We start from the raw sequence: 26220 nt of genomic DNA, 5'->3' as shown, positions 1-26220 counted from the left end.
GTAATACAGTATTTAAGTTACCATAGTATATTTTAAACAATAAAATGACTACTAACTTATACTCATGCATAATCAGATACACAGTTAATACACAAATATCACTACTACTACTATAACAGTTAATTTGCTGATCTCATCATCATTACAGCTCCAGAGCTACACATACAATATGTACAGCACTCCCCATTATGGGGTGGTGAGCTGGTGTACTTCACATATACGATGATGGGTAAGCTGGGTGGTTGTAGTCGAGGTAGTGTCGAAAGTAGTTACCAGCAGTAGACTGTTCTCCGTGATAGGTAGAATCTTGGGAGAGATCACCGAGGTAGGATGGATCCTGGAATGGGAAATAGAAATACGAAATAGCTACAACAATCAATGCACAATACTCAATATAAAATGCAGATTATATGATGCAAGCAAATATAATTATGTTGACTGTTCTATTAGAGTATTTGAGCATCACAAATTTATTCATTGAGACAATCTTTTATGTTCACCTGGGATAGCTCAGACTGTGACAGCGGCTGAGATGGTTGACTCATGGACAATGCTGTTTGTGTAAGCGGCTGTGAGGCATCCTTCAGAGAAACATAACATGATGGAACTGCACACACCAAAATAAGTACCTGATTGTGTTGGCTATTCATCACATAAGAACCACTATTACCAGAAGCCTACAGAGACAAGGAATACAAACACACTTTCAGTGAACATTTGATAGTGTTTGATCATTGTGAGTGTACTATTAGAGTAATAATACTTCATGCATCAGTTGCAATTGGTTCACTTACAGCAGCATAATAAGGTGGAGCTTGTGGCTGTACAAACATGGACAGTGGGATGTGCATGTTGGCAGCTGCAGTGTTGGCATTCCTGTCCACTCCAATAAACCCCATCGGGTCATGTGACTGAAACCACTCCTCCCTGAAATCTAGTGAACAAGAAAATATACAACGGTAACTCATAAACAAACTCGCTGACAATAACATGCCATGCAATAACAGTACACAGGCCCTATTACACACTTACTATTATCAACGTTGGACATCTCATATGGAGTCACATTAGCTGGCATCATCACGTCACGAGCACTATACATTGTACGACTCATAAAACTGGCACCCTACAAGTGTACAGTGATCACACAACAGTACAATAATTTCAACAACATTTACCGGGTTCCCATGGTTGATCAACTTTGGCTGCTTGCCAAGGTGCATCTCATTTTTACGAAGATTACTCAGTGGACCTACACACATGACAATACACTCAACACATTATTTTAAAAATACACATAACAAAACTACAGGAAATCAACTGTGAATACATGGACATAACAAGGAACACTACAAAGGTGCACTAGGCTTGTTTAGTGTGTACCTTCCACTAGAATGTCCATCTCCTGATAATCCTTGATCAGTTTATGCCACAATGGTTGCTGTTGAGTAGACATCACTTACACCTTGTTACTTGATAATACCCATCCTACCTTGGATAACACTTTAGCATTTCCTATAACAATCACTCCATACCTGTTGGTAGATACATTAGGGAATAAATATAGTATACACAATGAAGTGTATTGACACTATCAATCTTTGTATGAATACACAAACAGTTACTGACTTGGCACGGGTTAGGGCTACATTAAGTCGACGGGGATCGTTGAGAAAACCAATCCCTTGATGTTCATTAGACCTCACACAACTCAATATTATGAAATCTTTCTCTCTGCCCTGGAAGGCATCCACACTGGCAACTTCAAGTTCCTAATAACAAACAAATCCAACGTCACATGTTGAGAACTATTATATTTGTTTACAATTAGTAGCTGAATTTGGGAAGATGTGAACTGGTTGTATACAGAATGATTCATAGCATAACACAAGTGATGTTTGTACATATAACACTATACCTGGTAAAGTTGTTGAGGCATTGACCCATTGGATGTCATGTACTGGACAACATAGGCTCTTTGTCCCTCATAAGGAGTAATCACTCCAATCTGTTCCGGCTTTACTCCACTCTTCATCAACCTTGTAACAACCTTCTCCACATTTACTGCCTCAGCTCTGTAACAAGTACAAATGTCTGACATTTAACTATGCTAACAGATAAGTGTCCTAAACAGCCAGCTACAGTATCATTTACTAAGTTTCAACCTCTACTCAACACATACCTATTAAGATAGGAAGTTCCTGATGCTGATATCTCTTCTTGTCCTGTACAACACCAGAAGAAAGTTGGCTTCTCCATGTCTACCCAGGGGAAGTCCATTCCAGGTAGTTGTCGCTCTGCAGCGGATACTGCATTCTGTAGTGTGCCATCATAGAAGACGGAGGATGGGAACATGGACAATACTGGGTGCATACGATACTGAACCATCAGTCGGATGGGACGGATACCCAAACACACCAAACGTTCAAACAGTGACTGAGAGAGACCAGCTCTACAGAAAGAGATCCAGAATAAATCATGACATACTGTACCATGTGCACGCACAAACAAGTACACACACATAATGTGCCAACAATGGCATGTATCTAGACACTACATACATACACTTCCTAATTTTGTATCCATGTTTACATACATAAATGCTACTGATGCATATATGTATTTCAATGTATGTATCCTAAAATACTCCCTTACTTGGCAGCCTTCTTGCACATCACAACTGGTCCCAGTTGGCAGTGATCACCAACCAGTATAACTTGTCTGGCTCCCAGTACTATAGGCACCATACACTCTGGTTCAGTGGCCTGGGTTGACTCGTCTATCAGGACCATCCTGAATCTGAACTTTACCAACCTAGGATCACCTGCCCCCACACATGTACAGCATATCACATCAGCATTCTGAGGAGGAAAATATGAGCAAAAATCCATTATGAATGTCAAACTAATAGTATACAGTATTAACTCTCAATTTCAACCAAATAAAAACTATTACAATCACAAGTATAACCAATATTCCCAGGTATGTGTGCTGTCACGAAGTACGTTGTAGCTAAAGACAGAGGAATTTGCAAGTTTTATTACTTTTATGGCTACTGTTAATTGTGAGTTAATCCCATTTGATATGCAATATTGCTGTCTTTTTGTTCCAGTTTGATTTATGGAGTTCCTTTTCCTACTTAATGACAAATAAGGAGAAGAATGGGTTTAGGAGGCATCAGGGTACGTAATTCCCTAGCCAGTGGTAGTCCAAGTATTCAGAAAGTTATGATATGAAGAACAAATGTTTGGTGCCTTGAATGCTGTAATGATTAAAGAACTGAAACCCTCTGAAGCTAAGATTAAGTACAGGGATAAGCTTAGTGGACACATTGTTCATGGCACAAACCCAAGGCCAAAACCACATTTATCAAAAAGAAAGATCTGCTCACTGACCAGTGGGATAAGTTTACGATGAAGAGAAACCTTCTTTGTGCCTCAGAGGTGGAGACTCAACCGCTAGAATTAGGATAAGTGCAGTAAATAGTTAATACTGACAACATAAATGAGTATTTAAATATTTGATCAGAAGGAATAGCTGACCACCCAGCGGCTATTTATAATATGGATGAAACAGGAATGCCAGTTAGTAGCCCAGAAAGGGCAGAAGAAAGTTCAGCAGCAAACATCAAACCAAAAGCAGCAAAAAATTATAATTGGTTGTGGTAGTGCAGTTGGGGAGAATATTCCTCCATTTATTATACTTGCCATAAAGCAGCTCAATTATTGATAAAGAATGAAGTAACGGGCACATGTTCAGCAGTCAGTAAAAATGAAAGGGTGCACCATGAGTTCTTCACCCTTTCCTCACTAAACACTTCATCACCCACACAGTGTCACATTATGCTCTGCTACTATTACTACATGGCTACAGCACACACTTTGAGCAAATGTGTGTGCCAACCATTAGACTGTAGTCTTTTCAAGCCCTTAAAGCAGCAGTGGCGGCAATAATATCACAGAAAAATCCCCAGATTGGTGACATCAAAGTTTTACTTCTGTGTGACTATAAGAAGGGCATAGCTAAATGCTATTTTGTTCACCAATTTGATTGCTAGGTTCAGAAACGGGATGCAGTTTTGAAATCAGCAAACAATCTATCAAGCAGCAATCAGAGTCATGATCTCGCTTTCTACAAGGAAGTTTCCTGGAATCAACACCTTTGTTACAAAGAGAGACATATTACAGACTTCATCCCAAATCTTTGACCCATTAGGGTGGATGACTCCAGTAACAGTGAGAGCCAAAATTCTGCTACAAGAAATTTGGTAAATTAAGCTCGCATGGGATGAGCCTCTTCCAGACACGACCAACAGCCATACTTGCTGATTTGAAGGAACTACTGAACTTACTTATACAAAGACTCTACTTTCCACATGATCAATCAGGTACACATATTGATAATCTTATTGTGTTTGCAGATTCCAGTACAAAGGCCTATGGAGCTGTGGTGTATCTCAACAGCAATGATCATGTTTGCCTTGCAATGTCAAAGAACCGTGTAGCCCCTATCAGATCCACTACTTTGCCAAGGTTAGAGCTTATGGCTGTGCTGTTACTGCCACTAGACCGACTGAATTTGTTTGCTCATCAATTCCTCATGACAAACAGCAACTAAGAGTATATTTCTGTACTGACAGTCAGATCGTCCTTCACTGGATACACAAGGGTATAAACCCTAAGCCACTCATTTCTCTCTGATAGAGTTTCTACTGAAGCAAAAATATATTTTAAAAAATTTGCTGATAGTCTTGACAATGCAGCTAAAACCGTTATTAACCAACATATTGAAAGTGATATTACTAAAGCACTGACCGCTATATTGAAGCATTTCGCAGAGAAGAGGATTTATATTGTTTTGTTTATCGACTTGTCAAATAACAAACATTCTGAGGTTAACAAGATGTCATTTATTTTCTCACTTCATAACAAGTACATTGTTAAAGTGGTATCATTTTCTAGTGTTGTTTTTTGCTCTGGTCGAAATGTATTATTTTCAGATATTTTAAATGCATTCTCTAGTAAATTTCCACGTGTAGTAATTCAAGGATTCACCGAAGCTGAAACAAAAGAGTACATGGATGTGGGAGAGGATAAGTACAAATTATGATGATGTCAAGGACATTTGTGGGACGAATCCCTCTTACTAAGTTTAGCTAGATCAGAATCAAGAGGAGACCACGGTTGGCATGGTATTGTGAACCATACTATAAAGAAATACATAGAGGATAACTTAGGTCTAATACAAAGCCAACCCGTCACAGTTGAAAATTTTTTTTGTAAAAGAAAGGTTTGTAGAGTGCAAGACATTAGCTTATCATGTCTTCACAGGAGAACAACTGAGTCCGGAAGAAGATAAAAAGATTATCATTCAAGTGTTTTGCATGAGCATCGGTTAGTGTTGCGGTGTGAGAATCAAGAGGAACCATGTAGTTCTAGAAGCACACCTGAAATCACATTGAAATGGAATTTTACTTTGGTTGGACACTCTTCATAATTCAGCAATTCTATCGGGTTAAAGAGATCCGTGAAGTCTTTCCTGCAGTTGGTCATTTACACCCTCAACTGATAATCCTGTTGACCTTCTTATGAGAGGATTATCTACTGGTTAAAGTCATCAAGACTACACATGGCCCTGATTGGTTACTCAATAGATCAGTGTGGCCAACCTGGATGCCTACCAGTATACTTCATATACAAACAGTAGAAGAAGAAGCTTCACCTAGTACTTCACATACAGTGGACACTACTGAAAGTGAGCCATGTATCCTATCCATTGTAGACATATCTCGATATAGTAACATTTATTAGTTGTCAGCTGTGACCGCTCACATCCTTAGATTTGTCCACAACCTCCACAAGCTACAGCATAAAGCCATAAACTATGTGGACCTTTGTCAAGCACAAAATTGGCTCATGCCCAACGATATCAATTAAAGGCATACAGAGTTTTGACTTATCGCAAGGAACTTGCTTATTTACACAAGAAACAGTCTAAGTACCCACCATTGGTCAGACAATTTCGCCTGTTCCTTGATGGCAACCAGCTAATCCGTTGTGGGGGACGAATTCATAATGCTCCCACATCTGAGCTTGCCAAATTTCCAGCTCTTTTGCCAGCCAATTGTTCATTCACTGACTTGATCATCATGGACACCCACACCAAACTCCATCATGGAAGTGTGAGCATTATTGTGACAGCACTGTGACAGGTGTAATGGATACCGTCAACATGCCAGTATGTCAGGAAGTTATTAAGATGCTGTGTGACTTGCAACAAACTGATGGGAAAACTTTTCAGAGCCCCAGACCCACCGCCACTCCTGAAGTTCCGTGTCACAGAATCCCTCCCCATTTACAGTCACCGGGATAGATTTCACTGGAGCACTGTACATCAAGGACAGAGAAGAAGAAACCAAAGTGTATATCTGTATTTTCACCTGTGCAGTCACACGTGCGGTACATATTGCGACCTAACTGTACAAACCTTTTTGTTAGCCTTCCGGTGATTCTCCAGCCGTAAGTCTCTGCCATCCGTAATGATATCTGATAACACTTCAACATTTCTGGTGGCGGCGGAGGTTGTTTAAATCAGAGATATTACAGAGAGAGCTAGAACATCACAATGTAACTTGGCGTTTCATTCCAAAACGGGTGCCATGGTACAGTGGCTTCTGGGAGCAAATCGTAGGTCTAATGAAGCAAGCCATCAAGAAAACACTGGGAAGAGCATTTGTCACACTCAACAGCTTGAGACCATCGTTACAGAAATTGAAGCCATGCTTAACAACCGACCCTTGACCTATGTATCCCCAGACCTATCTGACCCAGAGCCACTCACACCTTCCCATTTACTATATGGCAGAAGAATACATCAAGTACCCCATGTCCTGAACAAACCTGAAGAGTTAGAAGATCCAACCTATGTTAATGGCAGCAACATGAGAGAGAAAGTCGACAGACAAACAATGGTGATAGAGAAATTCTGCAAGACAGAATATTTAACCTCTCTGAGAGAATTTAACAAGGTGTCAGGACACAATAAGGAAGTAGGAGATGTTGAAATTGTACACAACGAGAAACCAAGGATGCAGTGGAGGCTAGCTGTTGTTGAGGGACTTTCAAAGGAGGACCTGTGCTGCACATATCAGAATGGGAAACTACAAGACAACTCACCCTATTGTTAAACTGTATCCCCTGGAGGTCTCTAACCTAGATGAAACAAACTCCCAGAGAGTTTCTGATAACCCCACTAACGGTTTAAGATTCACAACCAACAGCGGATGAATCCAGTGTCAGGTCTGACCCTCCTAGCACTCAACGTGTACAAAGGAAGGCTGCCTCCAAGGTGTTACAGAAAATATCTAAATGGACTACAATGTTAAGCTGGCCCCCGGAGGATGTAGGAAATGATTGAACACTTTATAGAACATAGTTATGTAATAGGAACTTTAATTAGAATAGCATGATGTAATTGTATGATCACACATGTCAGTTTGTGTTGTGCGTGTCATTATTATCCTGTCAATCACGCTAGTCCGAGTCGTTCTTCCTTGGTGTGCGAACCTTTTACTCATCGTCAAGACAGGATCTGGGGATCTGGTGTACTGGTGATCTTAAGCCATCCATTTACTTCCAGAGGGCAGCAGCCAAAGCCATGCAAGTTCTTGGATTAATCAGATCTTTTAAAATTATCTCATGTTGGGGGTGATAGCGATTCCCCAATATGGCTTTAGTGTCACACATGAAGACAAAGTTGGTAGACGTCCCTCAAAACAAATACATGGAAAAAATTGCAATAGCTACAAAGAGGTCAAGAAACAATGCTGACGATGTGTATGTTTTGACTCATTTGCTGATGATGCAGGTATAGGGAGGGAGTGGTTGAATGTATTTGTCCAATACGTTAAAGATATTGTCCATTACTTATGTCAATTTAGCGATGTGTTTCCGATAATAAAGGTAACCTGTCAATATGCTATTGTAATTTGACAGGTGCATGTGCACGCGCATGTGTGTACACGCACGTGCTAAAACCACTCACAGCTATCTTCTGACCTTCATGTCCATATTTCAGTCTTCCAGGACTTCCAATAAGAAGTTATAGGCATTGAAAGCAGGTGGTGTAGTTGCTCAGAGGGTCCTAGATCAAACTGGACCTGGCACAAACTCAGCTCGAGCAGTATTGCTGGTGGTGGGTGGGGTCACCTTTGTGATGCCACACCCACAGTAAAATCAGTTCACGAGGTTGACCAGCACAGTACTTGTGATGACAAGTTCAATCTGCTGAAAGAAAGACTAAAAGTCCTCCCACGGCCACAGACAAAAGAGCCAGTGATCATAGTAGGACCTCCAGTAACTCTTGCAGATGAGATAGATTGGCACAACTAACAAAATACCACTCCATTTCACCTGACAACATTACTTCCTCTCCATAGTTGGATCACACCAGTACCACGGGCACAACACACCTGATGATCTCCAGACTCTTCCACCAGTGAACAAACACTTCAAGTACCAGCATACAGCATGGTACACCGACAGTGGCGAAAATGGCGTCCCACAGAATCTTCCTGTGCTGGGGTAATAGCTTTGCACTTCTATGTGTCTTCTTGTGCAGAGAATACTCAGGTGGGATTGCAACTCCAACCTAAGGGGACCCTTGCCCAGACCTGGTCTCCACATGGGCAGGGGGCTGTTGTTAGACTTCGCTAGCATTGGTCAATCTGAAGAATGGACCAACAAAAGCAACACAACCAAACACCAACACGTAGGAAGCCCACGATGTGTTTCCAAGCCTACTACATGGATGTCCTCAGCCACACACACGCACGTATGCATGCACACGCACACATACACACGCACACACACACATACACATACACACGCACACATACACACTCACTACATACCTGCAATAGCTCTCTCTCACACTGACGCTTCAGGAAACGGTATTTCTTCTCATCAGAGCTGGACAATTCTCCCTGGTCATCCTTGAGCTGTTGTAGCTTCTGTAGCTCAGTATTCCTATACTATATTAGTAACATTGTACACTAGATCACCATGTACCCACCCATGGGCCTTCACTTGGTTGTGCAGAGCAAGGAAGGAGACTGGAGAATCAATACTCTCCCTGGACTTGGCACACAATCTTACCACCTATATAAAGGGAATACACAACATATTCAGATTGACTATATGTACACGCACGTATGCACGTACAATACCCACATACAAACATACATACTTTCAATCCAGTACGGTGTATCTTCTCAGTTAACTGATCAACAGCAATATTACTTGGAGCACATACTAACACTTGTCTGTAACAACAAGGAATTGTGCAATGCATGTTCCAACATAATCACAAAGTAATAATCAGGATTTACTGTACAGTAGATGGAGAATTGTTACAGCAAAAAAAGCATTTGAACAAGGAAGATAATCTGAAAAGCAAAAATTAATCCCTAGCTAAATTATTGCTAAGTGTATCGAATAATTTAAATTTGCACTTCAGATAATAATCCACCTTGTTTAAGCACTCTTTAGTGCAATGATCCCCCAAAAATTTCTATACACTTGTTTATTAACACGAGTCATCATGGGCTTTATCCGAAATGACGTCACAAAACAAAATGGAGGATGTAGTGCGGGGACGTTTGTATGCGCACCTATGTAGACCATAGAAGATTCGAGCTATACCTAAGTTGTAGAGCGAACCAGTATGGATCACTCAGCAGGTATGGTTATATACACTATTTTCACAAAACCTACATAGGTTTTTTTCTTTTTCCAGATGGTTTTCCTGTTAAACGTGACCCTGAATCGAATGATACGTTCGACAATGTAATGGAGAATGTTGATAAAAGAGCCAACGATTTCTTTGCAGACAAAATAGTCATGCTGGAAAAAGGTGATGTTCCTGGAGCTTCGTTAAATGGGAAAAAGCCTTCCCAGTTGACTGTTGGTCAGCTTAAACGCTGGCTTGCTTGCCATGGTGCTCCATTAAGTGGAAGAAAACCGGAACTTATACAAAGGTTAGCTAACTGTGTAAGTTTTTATTAGGTCACATAACTAAATTATTAGTATCTCATCCTCCAATGCTGAAGATAACAGTGTAGGAGGGCAGATTTTGTCTATATTATTTTTATGAACTGGAACTTAGAATGTATTTTTGTTCTAGCTAGCTACTTTAAAGGTGCTGAATGGCTGCATTCAACCACCGTTGCAGTAAAAAAAATCCCTTGTGTTGTAACTCCTAAGTATAATGGCAGTGTGGGCAGGGATGAGAAACTAGTAATAAAGTTTTATGTTACCATAATAAATGAAACATGTTTTTTGTAGAGTAAATGATTACATTAAGATCAGTGCTTGGTTGATCCAGATCATGGAGCAAACTGTCGATGTAAGCTAAGTTGTTTAGCTGCAGGAAACCCTCAGTATTCATCTTTGAAAATTCTTGAAGTCTTGCCAGATGTCAGTGACCCAGAATGGACAACCAAATTATACAAACTTCCCAAAGTTACGTTTGGAACTATTTTTGATTTTTTGGTTGACCGAAGAATACTTTTTAAAAAGGTGAGCCATTTGGAGAGTATTGCTGACAGAAGAGCTGATATGCTAGCCAATCAAGAGGAGATGCTCTTAGCTCTACAGAAGAAGACACACCCAAGTTAAGCAATGACAGATTGTTGGGTGTTCCAGTTGAATATACAAGAACACTTGAAAGGCATACCGTTTTTATAAAGATGGCCATGTACAGCAAGTGAAGTACCACCCAATGCCTATGCAGAATGATCATATTTGTATTACTGCGAAGGTGTTGCCTTCCATGAAGATAAAGTGGATGTACAAAGTTATAATTGTTATATGTGAGACATTAATCAAGGTTTCTACTGCGTATTGTTCCTGCCCAGCAGGACTTGCAGGTTGCTGTAACCATATATCGGCTACTCTATACTGCCTGGAAGATTATTTTAATCAGCGTTTGTATGAAGATGAGGAAAAAGGTTGTACAGAAAGGTTGCAGGTGTGGAGTCAATCTAAACCACCTAATGTTGATCCTTGTCCAACAGATGAAGTAAAGCTAACGAAACATGTGTATGGAGTGGAAAAAAGAGCAAAGTTGCACTCTGTTAATCAGTGGGATTGTCGTCCTGTGTCAAAAAGGATTGTTAACCCCAACAAAGCTAGATCCCTACGAGAGCGGCTTTGTGTGGTTCAGCAAAGTAAGGCTGATGCCGCAGAAGCAGCTTTGGTTTCAGCTACAAATAAGTCTGAGAGAAAAGAAAGCTTATAGAAGTAAGTGTATGATTGAAAGATACAGAACTCCTTGCTTTCTTCAGTTGTTGGATAATGAACCTGCACCTGTTGAAAATAGATCAGAAATATTAAAACAAGAAAGACTGGCCTTAGCAGCAGCAAAAAAGAAGAAATTTCAGGATGAATTGTCTGCTAAACGGCTGCATATAAACTTGGAAGCTCTTCAGTAGACAATTTAGGTGATACCAAGAGTTTATAATATAAAGAGGGAGGCCCTCCCTCTTTATATTATGAACTCTTGGTGATACTAATGATGAAGGAAAGAAACTGCAGGCTTCTAGAGATTTAGTAGATCAATTCTTCCAAAACCATGTTTGTTTAGACCCTGGGAAGGCAACTGAACTTGAAAGGTCTACACAATTACAGCATTGATGCGAAGCTTGGCACAATGAAAGAAAATTTAGGATAACGACTTCAACTATGAAGGAAGTGTCCCATCACAAGGATACTACAAGTTGCCATGCTTTCATCCAGAGGAAGTTAATGCCCAAACAAATTGACACCAAAGCAATTCGTTACAGCAAGAGCAATGAATTAGTCATCAAGGCATATGTGAAATGCCTAAGGAAGGATGACAGAATAGTGAACGTTAGTAAATGTGGTCTATTTATTGATCCATCACAACCATGGCTAGCTGCTAGTCCAGATGGAATTGTTATTGAAACCACTTTGAGTAGCCAGAACAAAGGGTGCCCGGAAGCCAAATGTCCACTAGTATGTGAGAAAACTGCTTTTGCAGATGCTTGCAAGTCAGTGACAGGCTTTTGTCTTGTGCAATGTGATGGTCGAATGCAGTTATCCAAATCACATTGATATAACTACCAGATTCAAACACAAATGCACATAACTCATCTTCCTTGGTGTGACTTCGTTGTATGGTCGCCAACACAAGAACCTTTTGTGCAACGTGTGTTATATGATGCTGGTTTTATGACTACTGCTCTAAGGAAAGCACGTAATTTTTATTTTGACAAGTTTCTTCCGTCAGTGATATCTAGCATCATGGTATCACCAACTGTTCCTGGAGTTAATGGTCACCATGTCTCTTGTTCATTTACAAATACAACTAATTCAGAAACTAAAATATCAATGAAGGTCACTGTCTACACCACGTTAGCGTCTACCAGTAACTCTAAAGATGCTGCAGGTAATTTCATTCATCCTAACCAAGCTTCAATTTCCTCTACACCAGTAACAATTTCCTCTACACCAGTAACAATTCCCTCTACAACTGTATCAGTTTCCTCAACACAAATGAGAATTTCCTCTACACAACTACCTACATATATAAAGAAAGAAATAGCAACAAACAATGCACTGTGCCCAGCAACTTCTGCTGATTTGGAGGCCACTGGATCACACATATGCAAATCCTTTCCATTTAATGCAGTCTTAAAAGAACTGAGTGTAAAGTGTCACTTGGTAAATGGAGATGGCAGCTGTTTGTATCATGCAGTTGCTCACCAAGCTGGGTTTATCAGCAAGAACAGTAGAGGCGGTATCACCATCAGTTCTCAGCTACGTCAGCTGGCTCTAAATATGATGAAGCATCCTGCAGTTCAGGTTGAAGATGGCCTCACAGTAGCATGGTGGCTGCAAAAGAAAGTGACAATTTTGCAACTATCAGAATGGGGCGGAGATTTGGAACTACAACTATTGGCCATAGGCATACAAAGGGACATAGTTGTAGTTACATCGGATAGTTTTGATAGCTGCTATGCAAGGAGGTTTCCTTGTCAGTCACCACCCTCGCCAAAAATGAAGGGGGGGATTTTTATTCCTCTAACTAGTAATGAGTTGTGTGAGCAATGGAACTCCATGAGTCCAACTCCTCTGTTATTGATCTATAATGGTCAGAACCACTATAATTCAGCACTTCCCTTGTAGTTTTATACCTAACTTTACACAGTGTTTCAAAATGGAACTTATAGATTATGATAATATGCGTAATCATACTGTAGCTATTTGCATAGATAATATATACTGTTTGTAAGTAGATGTAATTTTTATGTTATTCATATAGATTCGTTACAAACAATTTATATATACAAATGTGAAATAGACAAATCAGTTCACCAATGGTGGGCTAAAGTTAAGTCATCATACAGCACACGTAAATGACTTCATTAATAGAATCCCACATTGCTGCTGGAAGGGTACTGCATAAAATATGATACTCTTTAATGCGTCCTATTGCTCTCTCGACATGTACCCTTAATTGGGCTATCTTCTTAGTCAACAGAACATCATCAGCTGGCATCTGTGCTTTGGAATCCAAGAAGGGAGGTATGTTCAGCCGTACACCAATAGGAGTCAACAAATCTTGGATAACAAAACCTTTACTTACCATTATTACATCTCCAGTCTCCAACTTGTCCAGCAAACCACTGATCTCTACCAACTTCCTGTCAGATATTTATCCTTCGTAAGCTGGTGAAAGAAATGATACAGCACCGCTGGGAGTAATACCTACCAAAACCTTTACTGTGTTGATGTTCTTGTATGCAGAAAAGGTGGTAGATTGTACCAACAGTGATAAAGGACGTTTGACTTTAAATTGTGTGGCATCTAAAATTATCCTGGTATTAGGGTACTCTGCCTTAAAAGCCTCAGGCATGTACTTCTTTACTACATGCCACGGTGGGAAGCACTCTATTTCCTTTAAACTGTGATACATGAGATTAATCCATGTCAGTGGTATATGGGAGATTGATGATTGTGAAACATTGAACCGTTGAGCCAAGTCGTACTAACGTCATAAAAAATTGTTCCATTAGTGGAAGCTTACACATGCGGCTAGTCTTCACTTCATCATAATCTGTTAGATCTTTTTCCATCCCACTGTCTCATGACCTCTGCATCACATTCCAGGATCTCTTCATAGAATGCCAGTAGTGTTAGATGGTCTGGAAATCCAGTATAAAACTTCACTAAGTCATCTCTGTCCTTGATATTTTCATAGAGAAAACGTGACTTCTTCATAGCATTTTCTGTTTGTTGAAGCATTTCAGATAGCTCTGTGATTGCTTCTTACAACTGTTGAATAGTGGCAGTTAACTTTGCCACTTCATCTGTTGTGTCTTCAAAAATATCCTCAATATCTGACCCCACATTTGTGTCAGATATGCAACAAAAATTATCATCAAAATTCTTCACATCAAATTCATCCACAAGTACTACTACTTCACATCGATGTTTGGAAGAGCAAGCAATCTGCGAAGTAATTGATGCACGACAAAGTTCTGTTGTCCATGGAAATATGGATGGAACAGCTGTACACCTTAAATGACGTCTTTCAGTTTCAATATTAAACTCACTGAAGATAAAATCGTCTGGCTTGAAATGTGCTGAGCAAATTCTGGTGGATTTTATTAATGGTAAAATCTGGACCTATGTCTCTATGAATTTTTATAATCCACTCTTTGCCTCTTGGTGGTTTAGTGTCTGGAAAGGAGTGAAACAAAAGCTTCTCTAGCCCCAACCTTTCCGTTCTTCTTGTAACTCTGTTGACGAAGAATTACGACACAGAGGTACGCAGCAGTAGTGACCCTGCCAAACACGTTTATTAAATGTACATCGCTTCTTGTTTGAAAGTTTCACGATCGATGGCTTTGGCTGAGGATGGTGATTATCAGAGGATATACTTCCTGCAATGACAAAACCAACGTTAAGTTACGTAAAAATAGTGTATATAACCATACCTGCTAAGTGATCCATACTGGTTCGCTGTACAACTTAGGTATAGCTCGAATCTTCTATGGTCTACATAGGCTCGCATACAAACGTCCCGACACTACATCCTCCATTTTGTTTTGTGACGTCATTTCGGATAAAGCTCATTAGTGAACTTCTGTAGCATCACATCAAAGGAAAGAACATCACTGGATGTATGAGTGAAAACATGTGCCCCTATATTAATTACAAACTAGGGGTGAGCCTGGGCAGTCTAATTCATATAGGCGACTGCCAATTGTATCTTGTTCAAAATATGCACTTGTTTGCTAACGAATGTAAAGTCTACTACATTTCTCATACTCTTCTGTACAATATTTTGATACCTGCCTTGATATGGAGTAGTGAATTGTGTTAGCTGCCCACATGCCAGATGTCAGTAAAAGGCCAAGGTAAGGAGACTTATTTACGTAGTACTTTAGCTTAGAGTAAACATTATCATTTATTGAAGGTAGCACATATACAGTGGAATGGAATGGTGGAACACTGGAATGGAATTTTTGAAGTCTTGATATATATCATTTTTATACCAACAAATAGAGGTTCAATTGCTCATTGGTAAGCTTTTTACGTTCTACTTTAGCACTTTGTGCCTCATAGTACACAAAATATTTGATAAAGTCAGTTACGTATGTGAAACCTGCTGTATATATACAAGTAGAATGAAAAATTAAGAATTTTAAGCTGGATTAGGGATCAAAAAACAAAAAGACAGGGAAACAAGGAAACAGCTGAAAGTTGTGAAACAAGGGAGAATGCCTATACCTGCAGGTATACCATATTAAAAAGAAAGAATGGTGCCAGGCATTCCATAAATAAATTTGCGTCTAAACACGTGCCCCAATAATCAATTACGCACTGAAAAGTGAGGTGGTCATTACACTTTGTTTGTAGCTATGGTCCGCTCGTTACACAGCATTACAAACGAAGAATAGTACAAGAAACTTCTCGTTATCCAAGTCACCGTTACAATGTCTGGAGATGATTCAAGCCAATTCTCTTTACTTCAAAACACGTTAGGGAGAATGGAGCAACAGTTATCAAGAGTCTGCACTGATGTGGAGGAGTTGAAGCGTAGCCAACGCCCCCCAAAAGGGGTAGCACAGCTCCCTGGAAATCAACAACGACCTGGCATGGTACAAAGTAAAATGGCACAAAGTGTCATTTTTAAAAGTACCATGAGTGTCGTTTTTATCCTAGTCACCAGTGTTAATGGTGCCGACAACAGCATCGTTACTACGAGGCTGCCTTGGAGTGAACAGATGGAACTTTAGGATGAGCAGAACGGCAGCCCACTCGACACCTCGGGAAATCACCCAAAGGGCGAAAAGTTTCCCTTGACAAAACTTGATAAGGAAACAAAGGATTTCCTCCACAAGGCGTTTACAACTCTGGAGAAAGAGCATCGCAAGGATATCCATAAACGATTCATTGTGCCAGATGCACCCTTCACTATGGCACCTTGTCTTGACAAAGTAATGGCAGTGGAGTGCTCTAAGAGCACAAATACCACTGATCAGGCACACTCCTGGATCCAGGCACTATTCCTTGACACAGTTGGCCCATTAACTGAGTTACTGGATGGGATTAACAAAGGCCAAGAGTTGGCCATTGACGTCATGGAGGGTGCAGTAAAGGCTGCACTGAGCCTCACAGGAAGTGCCTCCTCTCACTGTAATGCACTAAAGAGAACCACTGTGCTGGAAAAGTACAATAAGGACTTAGTTTCCTTTGCCCAGGGCTCTGACCTCTTTACCTCAGCCACAATGATGTTGTTTGGCCCATCCTTAGAAGTATATATGAAGCTACCCTTTAATTTGTTTACTTCTACTGTTGGAGGAATAGGGCAACCATTTTGGACGATTCTTGTTTTAATAAGTAACACACAAAACCATTGATGTGCTATTGTGAACTGAAGCCTTGTACCGTAAACAAAAAGAAATGGAACACAAAGGAAGACTAAGGTATGATCCATGCATACATGTCAGATCCATGCATTGTAGTATGTCAAAAGGCACCAGTTGAGTTCAAGAAACGTCTAACAGCACTCCCTTAACTATATTATTGAGTTTCACTTGCCTGAAGACATCATTGATCAGTCATCAGCTAGTCAATAGAAAATTGCACCAAATCACAAAAGTTTAAATTTTATAGAAACTTATCAGCTTATCAGAAGCGTTTTGGAGGCTGGTCTGTGCTTACTGTAGTTATACCTAACCAATATTACCAATGTACTTGAAGGTATTGCAAGGATGGTTTCTGATGCTATTTTCGAAGGAAAGCACAGACTCTTACGATCAATATCACCATAATTCAACTGGACAATTTGCAATTGATCACTTTAGCATTAGAATTACGGCAGACTGTGAACACTCTTGCAATAATTCTATTTGGTCTTCTTATGTAACATACCTGTAATATAGTACGTTGCCTACAATCACAACCATTTTTGTTAAAGCATTTGGGCATCTAACACAATACACACATAATCATAAATAATAGTGCAAATACATTCAACAGTATTGTTGATAAAATAGCCTAATTTTGTCTTTGCAGGTTGATGACAATCATTCTGCTGTGGCGATGAAAAATTTGATGGTACGTACCAGTCAAAGTCAAGTATCCTCTTATGAATGGCAGTCATGTAGAGCCCATAGACCAGCGGGTGACACATTATCTGCAACCACTGGAGTGGAATGGCCAAGAACTCAAACAGATACAATTTGACCAATGGGTCATTCTCAAGACCAATGAGCAATACAATGACAATGTTGAATACAATGTTGAATATACCATCTAATCCACCAAGCAATAACACCGACACAGTAGGTTTAACCTGTTCTCCAAGCCTCATTCTTAGAGCCTCAAGCTTGTTGATACTTCTTGATTCAGCACCACGTAGCCTCACGTTCTTCCTGTTCGACTCCAGTATCTTGTAGTAGAGGTAGACATTTATGACAATCATCAATGCAGTGGACAATAATATTAAAAAAATCCTAAACAAATAAGTTGGTAGTGCAGATAGGTTAGTGGAAAACTGCAGTACACTGCACCCTCCGTGGCACATATTGGAAAGAACTGGTTGATATGATAGTTGAATATGTACCTACTGATGGTGCACATGCTGCAGTGATGAGGCCACTGGTAGATTTCCTGCTCATGATCTTCTTGTGCTGGTAAGGATATGCTATGGCTATGTAGCGATCCATTCCCATTACTGTACACATCAACTGAGCAACTAACTGAGGTACTTAAATAAATGTCAGAAATCGTGATGTCTACTCCAGCCAGACACAACAGAGCTATAAACGTGGTTACGGCATCACCAAAGATGTACAACATATCACACTCCAGCAATAACACTAGTACAAAGTAGTACTTGGTGTGTAGCTCTGTTTCTTTGACTATGACACGAATTACTAGACCACAAGGAACACCAACAGCTAATGTTACCAGCAGTATGATGAACAATTTGAGGTAGACAACAAACAGTGGCACCTCAGAGATGCCAAAAGTAGAAGTATTATTATAGTTCTCCATTGTACAATAACACAACGGTTGGAGTTCCAACTACAGACCCTTGTATTGGCAAAATAAAAGTACAGCTCTGTAATTGATACTGTATCAACTACAGAGCTATCTTTACACCATCTATCTTTAAATTATATTTACACTATCTGTGTGATAGCAATTTACAAAGGATGAATGCATAGCACACCACAATAGCATAGCACACCACAATATTGTACCCTTTACATAATTACCACTGATATACTAACCCTTGATTCATCTTGGTTAGCTGGTAGACTATCGAGGCAGATGTGACAGTCTTACCAGTTCCTGGAGGACCCTACAGTGTTTGAAGTTGCAAAGATTAAATGGGGTGTGGCTGCTTGGTGAAGCTCCACCCACCTGTATGAGACTGAGTGGTCTCTGCAATACAGTCTTCACAGCATACACTTGTGAACTGTTCAGTGTGGGAACATCACCAGGAGCTGAAAACCTATAACAAAGAGTACCGAGTAACACACATGTATACATACACAGCACACAATTTACAAAGGTGTATGCTAAACAAACACACAAATCAAAATATTTAAGTATGACACTTAAATGCAGGGATACGTACATATACTGTATACATACGTACGTACATACATGCACACCTTTTGGGCATTTGACATTTAATAGGGTGCTCCTCTACTTCATGACCCAATAACTTATGATAGAGGTAGCTGGACACACTAGTCTCATCGACTGCAAACATCTTCATGGCATTTTGCATGCGGTCAAATGATGTGCTCTTCCAGACAAACTCAACCGAGAAGTTGTGAGTACACTCTACAGGCACACCAACATTACTCTTCAATTCTAGAGCCACCTCTTCACTGAAACCTGATTACAATGATGCTCAGGAGAAACAACTGCACATATTAACTATTTTCTACACATACACACACTGCAACAACACAGGATATAATCTATAATAATAAAGGTAGCTACATACATACACACTGCACTGTAATCTTTTATGGATACTGCTTGGCATTTTAGACACATGACCAACTCCTTCCCATCGCTTGTGGAGTTCCCCATGATAACATAGCTTCAATTCATCTCCAGGCATCAGCCTGATCTCTATATAATGATACAATATAACACATGTTGTATTGTATTGTATAACTGACCTTCAGTCTGACGTGGGAAACTAAACCAAGCTATCCTCTTCTTATTCAATCCCATATCCCAGCGAATTACAATGTTTTCAAATTTCTAAACCATGATATACAGGTGTATATGTACAGTCATAAGCATACCCACAGACACATACCCACACATACACAGACTTACAGATAACTAACCTGTGCTTCTTTTATCTTCTTATCATAATCAGCCTCCAGTTTCACTAGTGGTCCCAGGATGTTCTGGTATTGGTAGGCATCTTCATATCTGCAAGTTAGGTGGGTAGGGTTCAAGTGGTGATAATAGTTTGTATGCTAACCTTGGCTGTACTCCGATTGGCTCTTCATCCATCCCTGGCTTGTCCAGGTCCTCCAGTGAAGAATTAGGATCTTCCTAAACATAACACACATAACTGGTAAACTTATCCACAGACTTCCATTCAGTCTAACCTTCCATCTTTCCTCTAGTTTGTTGATCTGCTGGGCAGTGATTTGACGAGCTCTTGCTTGTTCTTGTTCCGATGGTACCTTCACCAGCCATGAGAGGAAGCTGCGATCACTGATCAGTGGTTGCCACTGAGCTGGATTCCACTCCATGTCCTTTGTAGTTGCTTGTTGTGCACATGGATGTCTACAACACAATCAATTACATTAACAGTCATTATATAATATTACAGGAATTATCTTGTTCAAGTACACACACAATGAATTTCCTTGCAATGCCATATTGCCATATATATGTGGCTAATGTTTGCTTCATTTTTTACATGCAGAAGTTCTCAGGCTTGCCCAGGTACAGCAAATGTATTACGCAAGCTAAGAAATCCTATATGTGTGTGTACAAGGATGTCCTCAGTAAAATTAAATCACAGTTTTTACACAATACATTTTCCATATGTATGTAAATCCAAGCCTTGTAACAGCTACACTCCCTATACCACTACGTGATTCTGTTACTCAAGATAAAGGTTTATTTTTCGTTCATAATGTGTGTACTAGAATGTGTGTGTGTACCCATCACACTATACCCACACATGGCACACAGGAAGTATTGATCCAGTAAAGCCTGCTATTTCTATGACAAAAATATCTCTATCTGACAGCAACATAGGAAGAAATACAATCACAATGTTGATATAGCAATTGCTCTATCAGTCACCTTCCTGCATGGTCATCCATTTCAATGGCTACTATTGCTACCTTGTGTGTCACATAACATGTGTGCCTAGCGCTGGGTAAAGGATTATCTCATATGCTACTATAAATATAACCCATTGTATGAGAAGCTATTTAAGTATGCGCTTGAAAGCAAAAGAAATTATTGAAGATAGATAGAATTACACAATAGCAATATTATTATGATGTGTTAGTTATAGAATAAATGCACATACAGACGGACACATGGATACACAAAAACAACTTGCTCCAGAGCACATATCAAAGCCTCCTACAAACTCTACTTAATGTACCATAGAAACATTTTTAGGATGAACACACACATGACTGACTACAAAAATCAAGGTGACATGATAACACATCCAATAACAATCAATGATCCAATAAGAACCCACACATCAGCTGAATAAACCTTCATTAGCGACAGGTGTGGTCTTTAAAATTGTGAAAACCTAGCCAGTGTGATATTGCTGCATTTGTGATGGAGTCAGCAGGAAAAGGCTTGAATATACAATTAGCCACCACTGCATGCATCATATTCAAGAGTAAGTACTGGACTAGAATTAACTACTAAAAGAAAGACTGCAAAGATGTACATATATGGAAGAAAAGTATGTACGATTCTCTTTAAGTTAGCTACTTTCACAGTCACATTGAACACACAATGAAATCCAATCCACATATTCAATACCAACTACCTGTTATCATAATTGATCTATACAATCTACATTAGATCACATTGTTCTGTATAGACACTGCCATGATACCCATTTGTTGAATTATCTTCACAACAGTAATACAATTGTACTCACTTTAAATACAATTTACTATTTTATAATAAAGCCCAAATGCCTACCAAATAAATCGTCTCATTAATACAAGCTGTCATTGTATCATGTACTTAATGAACAAACATAAACTCAACAAAGATACACATGTTGGTGCTAATTAACACTATTTTTGCCATTAGGAGCTAAGTGTACTAAAACAAAGCACCATTATATTATATATGTACATTGTACAGTAAGTGTGTTTGCACACACAACACACTGTACAGTATACACAACACACGTACCTACACAATACCACTACCACAGACTCAGCCTTGGCAGGTATGAAGCCCAATAGGAAGACATTTTTACATCCACAGTTGTAGCACTCCAGGACGGTCTCTCCTAGTGCTCCCTCTTTATGTAGGGTCACCTCCTTACACTTTGACCTCACCAAATGGTTAACAATATGACTAGAGAGAAAAAGAACATTCATAAATACCATGTAAGATAGTGCTATAGTGGCCACATGTATATAAACACATACATACACGAATGTAGACGAATTCTGTACAACAAGTTGATGTACAATATGCTACTTTTAAAACCAGCCACCCATGCAGCTATAGATAATTAATGAATACAATAATTTACTTATTAATTCAGCTAGATAATTAGATTTGTAAATACCTCCAAATCAGTTGTAATGGACTGTGGCCAGCAGATTACTAGCCTATTCAACTTACAACTGGAAGGGGCTCTGGCATTTACTTAGGTTCTTTGTTTATGTTTAGTGGTAACCAAAATATAAACCATGACAGTTGGAGCCCTTTCTTATTAACAGCTTGACTTGTGTTATGTGTACAACTTCATAGCATTAGTTTACAGTAGTACTTTTAGGTGCATTATGCACCAGTGTAACTTGTAGAGACCTAAAATTGGGTATCGGTTAACTATTTGTAAAATTGGGCAAGAAAATATCGGGTATCCGTTTAGCCTAAAAAGTGGGAATCGGTACAACACTGATCTTCTCAACTTTTTATAGTGTGTCTATCATGTTTTCTCACATGAATTGTTTATAGAAAACCACAGACAGCCCTTCATTTTCATTCACGTAAGTATGGGAGATGCCTTCAAAAGAATTTGTTATTTCTGGTAGGTTCTTACACCTATATAACCCATTAGGAAGTTGCAACGAGTTTCTTTAATCTGTTTAACTCGAATTTTAAAAATAGCGGCCTAAGCATAAAGCTTAGCTTCTTGAAGGTCTAATACAAATTATACAATGTTTACAAAGCATTCATTTCACACATGCAGGCTGCTTTTAACACAAAGCTGTTTGCTCACGTAGGCAAAATCACACACACACACATGCGTATTTAATCAAACACAGGTGATAGTAGAAGAGGATTACTGTAATGGTAAGGTGTTGACTATAGAAACAAGTGTAAGGCAAGGCTTAAATGATTGGAAAATAGTTGTATCATATATATTTACATGTACACGGACTCGCTTGGACTATTCACGTGATCACTCGTAGTACCTTCATCCCTCAGAAGGCTCTAAACTCAAGTTTGAAGAAGCAGCAACAACAAAGGAAACAATTAAAGGCATTAACAGTAGACTCAAGTAATATCCCGGGCTTCTATTGGAGACCAGGCGTTTATTTTCTAAAGGTGCTGTAAAAGATAATTGAGACCGGTGTTTAATAATGCGGCTTTTATATGAGGAAATACGGTATAATAACTGGGCATGTACCTGGTTAAAAAGACCATTAATATACAGATATGACTTAAATATGTACATGAGTGAACCACACAATTTGCATGCACATTGCATTTATACAAAACATAATACACAGATGCCTGAGGGTATAATGGTTAACAGGTATCATGTGACATAACACATGATGACTATCAGTAGTCACTACTCACACATGTCACTCTAGTCTACACATTACACAGTCATCACTGCTATATTGGGATGGGAACAGCTGGTGTATGATACAAGCCAAGTATTCAGTATATAGTTTCAATACTGCATTGCTGGAAATTTTTGAGGTATGAAACTTGCATTCGCAAAACTGTGTATAATACAATTTAGTGCATTTTTTAAATTCATGAAAGTCTACAAAACGGTAATAGATAAACATCAACACCACATGATCATATTTGCAAAAAGCTATCATATTATATTACTCACTATATTTTGTACCTTGAAATTTTTCAGCTAAACTGTAGCAGCAAGAGTTAATAATAGTGGAGGGTAGTAGGTTGCACACATAGCAGTTCAAAGATGTAAAATACATTCTTTGAACAGAATTAGTGTGGGCCATCAGTTATAAACAGATGATGACTTCTAAGTAACACAACATCATCATGTAAAACTGGTTACTTTAAAAACCAATGTTGAGTTCACATTACACTACATGAGAAACATGTGGTAGAACTTAAAAGTTGGGTCACTACACACATCTAGTGTATATTGGTGATGTAGTAGTGTTGATGATCACACATGATATGTGTGTATTACACAATATCTGCCAACATTCCTGTATAGTAGTGATGACTGTGTAGAGCAGGCTGTGTTGTTGCATTTTGCCCTAAACAGTTAAGTCAATTTTTTTAATCTTGCAGTATTTTGCACTGCAAAATAATATCTTGCACAATATTAGCCAAACGGTATGGATATATTTTTATTCCTCCCTTCACAAGGCATGGGGAATAGCTAACATACAAATATGCTTTAAAAAGTTAACAAACAAGTATATGAAAGTAACTAGTAACTAAAGTATTTAGTTACTAAGTAAGTGTAACTAAGTTACATGGGATAAAAGTAACAAGTAACTATATAGTAACCAATTACTTTTTAAAGTAACTACACCAACCCTGTATGCATGCATACATCCACACGCACACACATGCACCCACACATGCATGCATGTGCATAGTGCTGCACACACACACACGCACGCACGCACGCACACACTTTAACCCAAATATTACTTTTAACTGCTAAAAACTGCTACGAAAGGTTTACTTTTAACTGCTAAAAACCTTTACACTCCTACTGCATTAACATAATGTATTCATGTAACATACTTATTCATTGTTATTTTGTTTGCCTTATTTGGTAACAGTTTCTTTAACAGAAAATTAGTCATCACAACATCTTGACTATATTTGGCATAAACTATTGCAATATGAGGTCTAGGGGGATTGTAGGTAAAGAGGACCCAGTTTGACAAAGCCACGACTCTACTGAGCATATTTGTCGAGTAAAACAGAACTTCTTATTTGCAAACTCACTGTCTAAACTGGCCATAATGTTGATGCTGGTATAGCAAGTTGAACCCTGAATTAACTTATATATGTGGTTGAGTCGTTGTAAGCTCAATGGGCAACAGAAGATTATTTCTGAATGCCAAGGTAAAAGTACCAAATCAAAAGTCCAGTCACAACAAATGTATACAACCAGCTAGAATGCACAAACCTATAAATACAGCGAGCTAGAGACTTCGTTAGCTTGTTTTTATTTTTTTTTGCAAAACACTGTGCAAATTTCCAATACCAAATGTTAGCATTGACAATTCACAAAATTTTCTGGAACACAACTAACTGTGTTGTTAAAAATAACTCACTGCATGGCATGTACCTAACAAAAGGAACATCAGTAGTTTACTACAAATCTATCACATTCTAGTGGTAGGTAGTTACACAAACAATGTATTAATGTACCTATCATGTGCTGTACTGTATGAATCTGTCTGCTGAGGAAGGGATCGTTATATACTTAGGGTAATAAATTGTGTAGGCATGCTTGGAATTTGTAAATACTAAATATTGGTGGGATGAATGAATTGAGTCAATTTTCCAAATTCACCAAAATTTTGTATAGAAGGCAACACATTCTGCAAGAATTTCATAAGTGCACACACACACACACACACAAGCTCACCTCCCAGAGGTGTTCCCACGTCCATTACAAAACCACTTGCGTGTTGTGTTACACATCACGACTGCCATGGGGTCATGAATACCGCAGTAAGCACAAGCATGCTCTGGTAGTTCCTTTGTCTCTGTCACCTCTTCTTCATCCTCCAAGGTCAACTCTTGTAGTGTACCAGACACCACATCAAGGTCTGACCCACTGGGCTTAGTTGGTGGCTCTATTTGAGAGCTCTGGGTCTGAAAATAAACGAATTCTAATATAGACGCATCATAATGAATTATTTATTACCCAGCAACAACAGTACACTGGTTTTGAAACATTAAACCATCCATAAGGCCTTACAAAGGCACAAATTGAGTCAAGGAAAGATCAAAGTCATATTTAAGACTCGCGCGACATACCTGGGTGGGCAGCGTGAAGTCGGTGTATTCGAAGTCAGTCCCCTGCGTATCTGCGCCATAGTCAACGTCTGTATCTAGAAACGTTAACGTTCCCTGCGAGTATGGATCAGTTAGACCGCTCATTTTGTCTTCATTTATTCAACCGCCACAACTCCAAACCACGTTCCGGAGGCGCTTGAAAAACTCC

At 39.2% G+C, this 26220-nt stretch overlaps 1 protein-coding gene across 1 annotated transcript; it reads right to left on the bottom strand.

Annotated features, from left to right (window-relative positions):
* Positions 1-4: 4 nt before the first annotated feature.
* On the bottom strand, positions 5-26217 carry LOC136256792 (regulator of nonsense transcripts 1-like). Its single transcript, XM_066049817.1, has 26 exons — positions 26034-26217; positions 25639-25868; positions 21987-22154; positions 20186-20366; positions 20056-20129; positions 19916-20003; positions 19742-19826; positions 19593-19691; positions 19220-19448; positions 18966-19056; positions 18833-18903; positions 9247-9322; positions 9073-9158; positions 8912-9026; positions 2656-2861; positions 2183-2452; positions 1919-2075; positions 1630-1772; positions 1493-1535; positions 1384-1441; positions 1179-1252; positions 1033-1126; positions 795-934; positions 630-677; positions 501-581; positions 5-337 (listed from the first exon to the last, which is right to left on the bottom strand). Exons 1-26 carry the CDS (start codon positions 26154-26156, stop codon positions 212-214), a joined length of 3156 nt encoding a protein of 1051 aa, XP_065905889.1. The 5' UTR covers positions 26157-26217; the 3' UTR covers positions 5-211.
* Positions 26218-26220: the final 3 nt, after the last annotated feature.

Source organism: Dysidea avara, chromosome 5 (assembly GCF_963678975.1).
Source record: "Dysidea avara chromosome 5, odDysAvar1.4, whole genome shotgun sequence".
Classification (NCBI taxonomy): domain Eukaryota; kingdom Metazoa; phylum Porifera; class Demospongiae; order Dictyoceratida; family Dysideidae; genus Dysidea; species Dysidea avara.
Note: the sequence above shows the minus strand (reverse complement) of the source record. Positions and strands in the feature narration are given on the sequence as shown.

Bases quoted from the DNA above. Each gene is read 5' to 3' on its own strand.
- LOC136256792 (XM_066049817.1), bottom strand. From the start codon at position 26,156: ATGAGCGGTCTAACTGATCCATACTCGCAGGGAACGTTAACGTTTCTA. The intron at 1,773-1,918 runs GTATAGTGTTAT...GTTTGTTATTAG, and splicing joins TGCCTCAACAACTTTACCAG to GAACTTGAAGTTGCCAGTGT. The intron at 1,253-1,383 runs GTACACACTAAA...TCATGTGTGTAG, and splicing joins GATGGACATTCTAGTGGAAG to GTCCACTGAGTAATCTTCGT.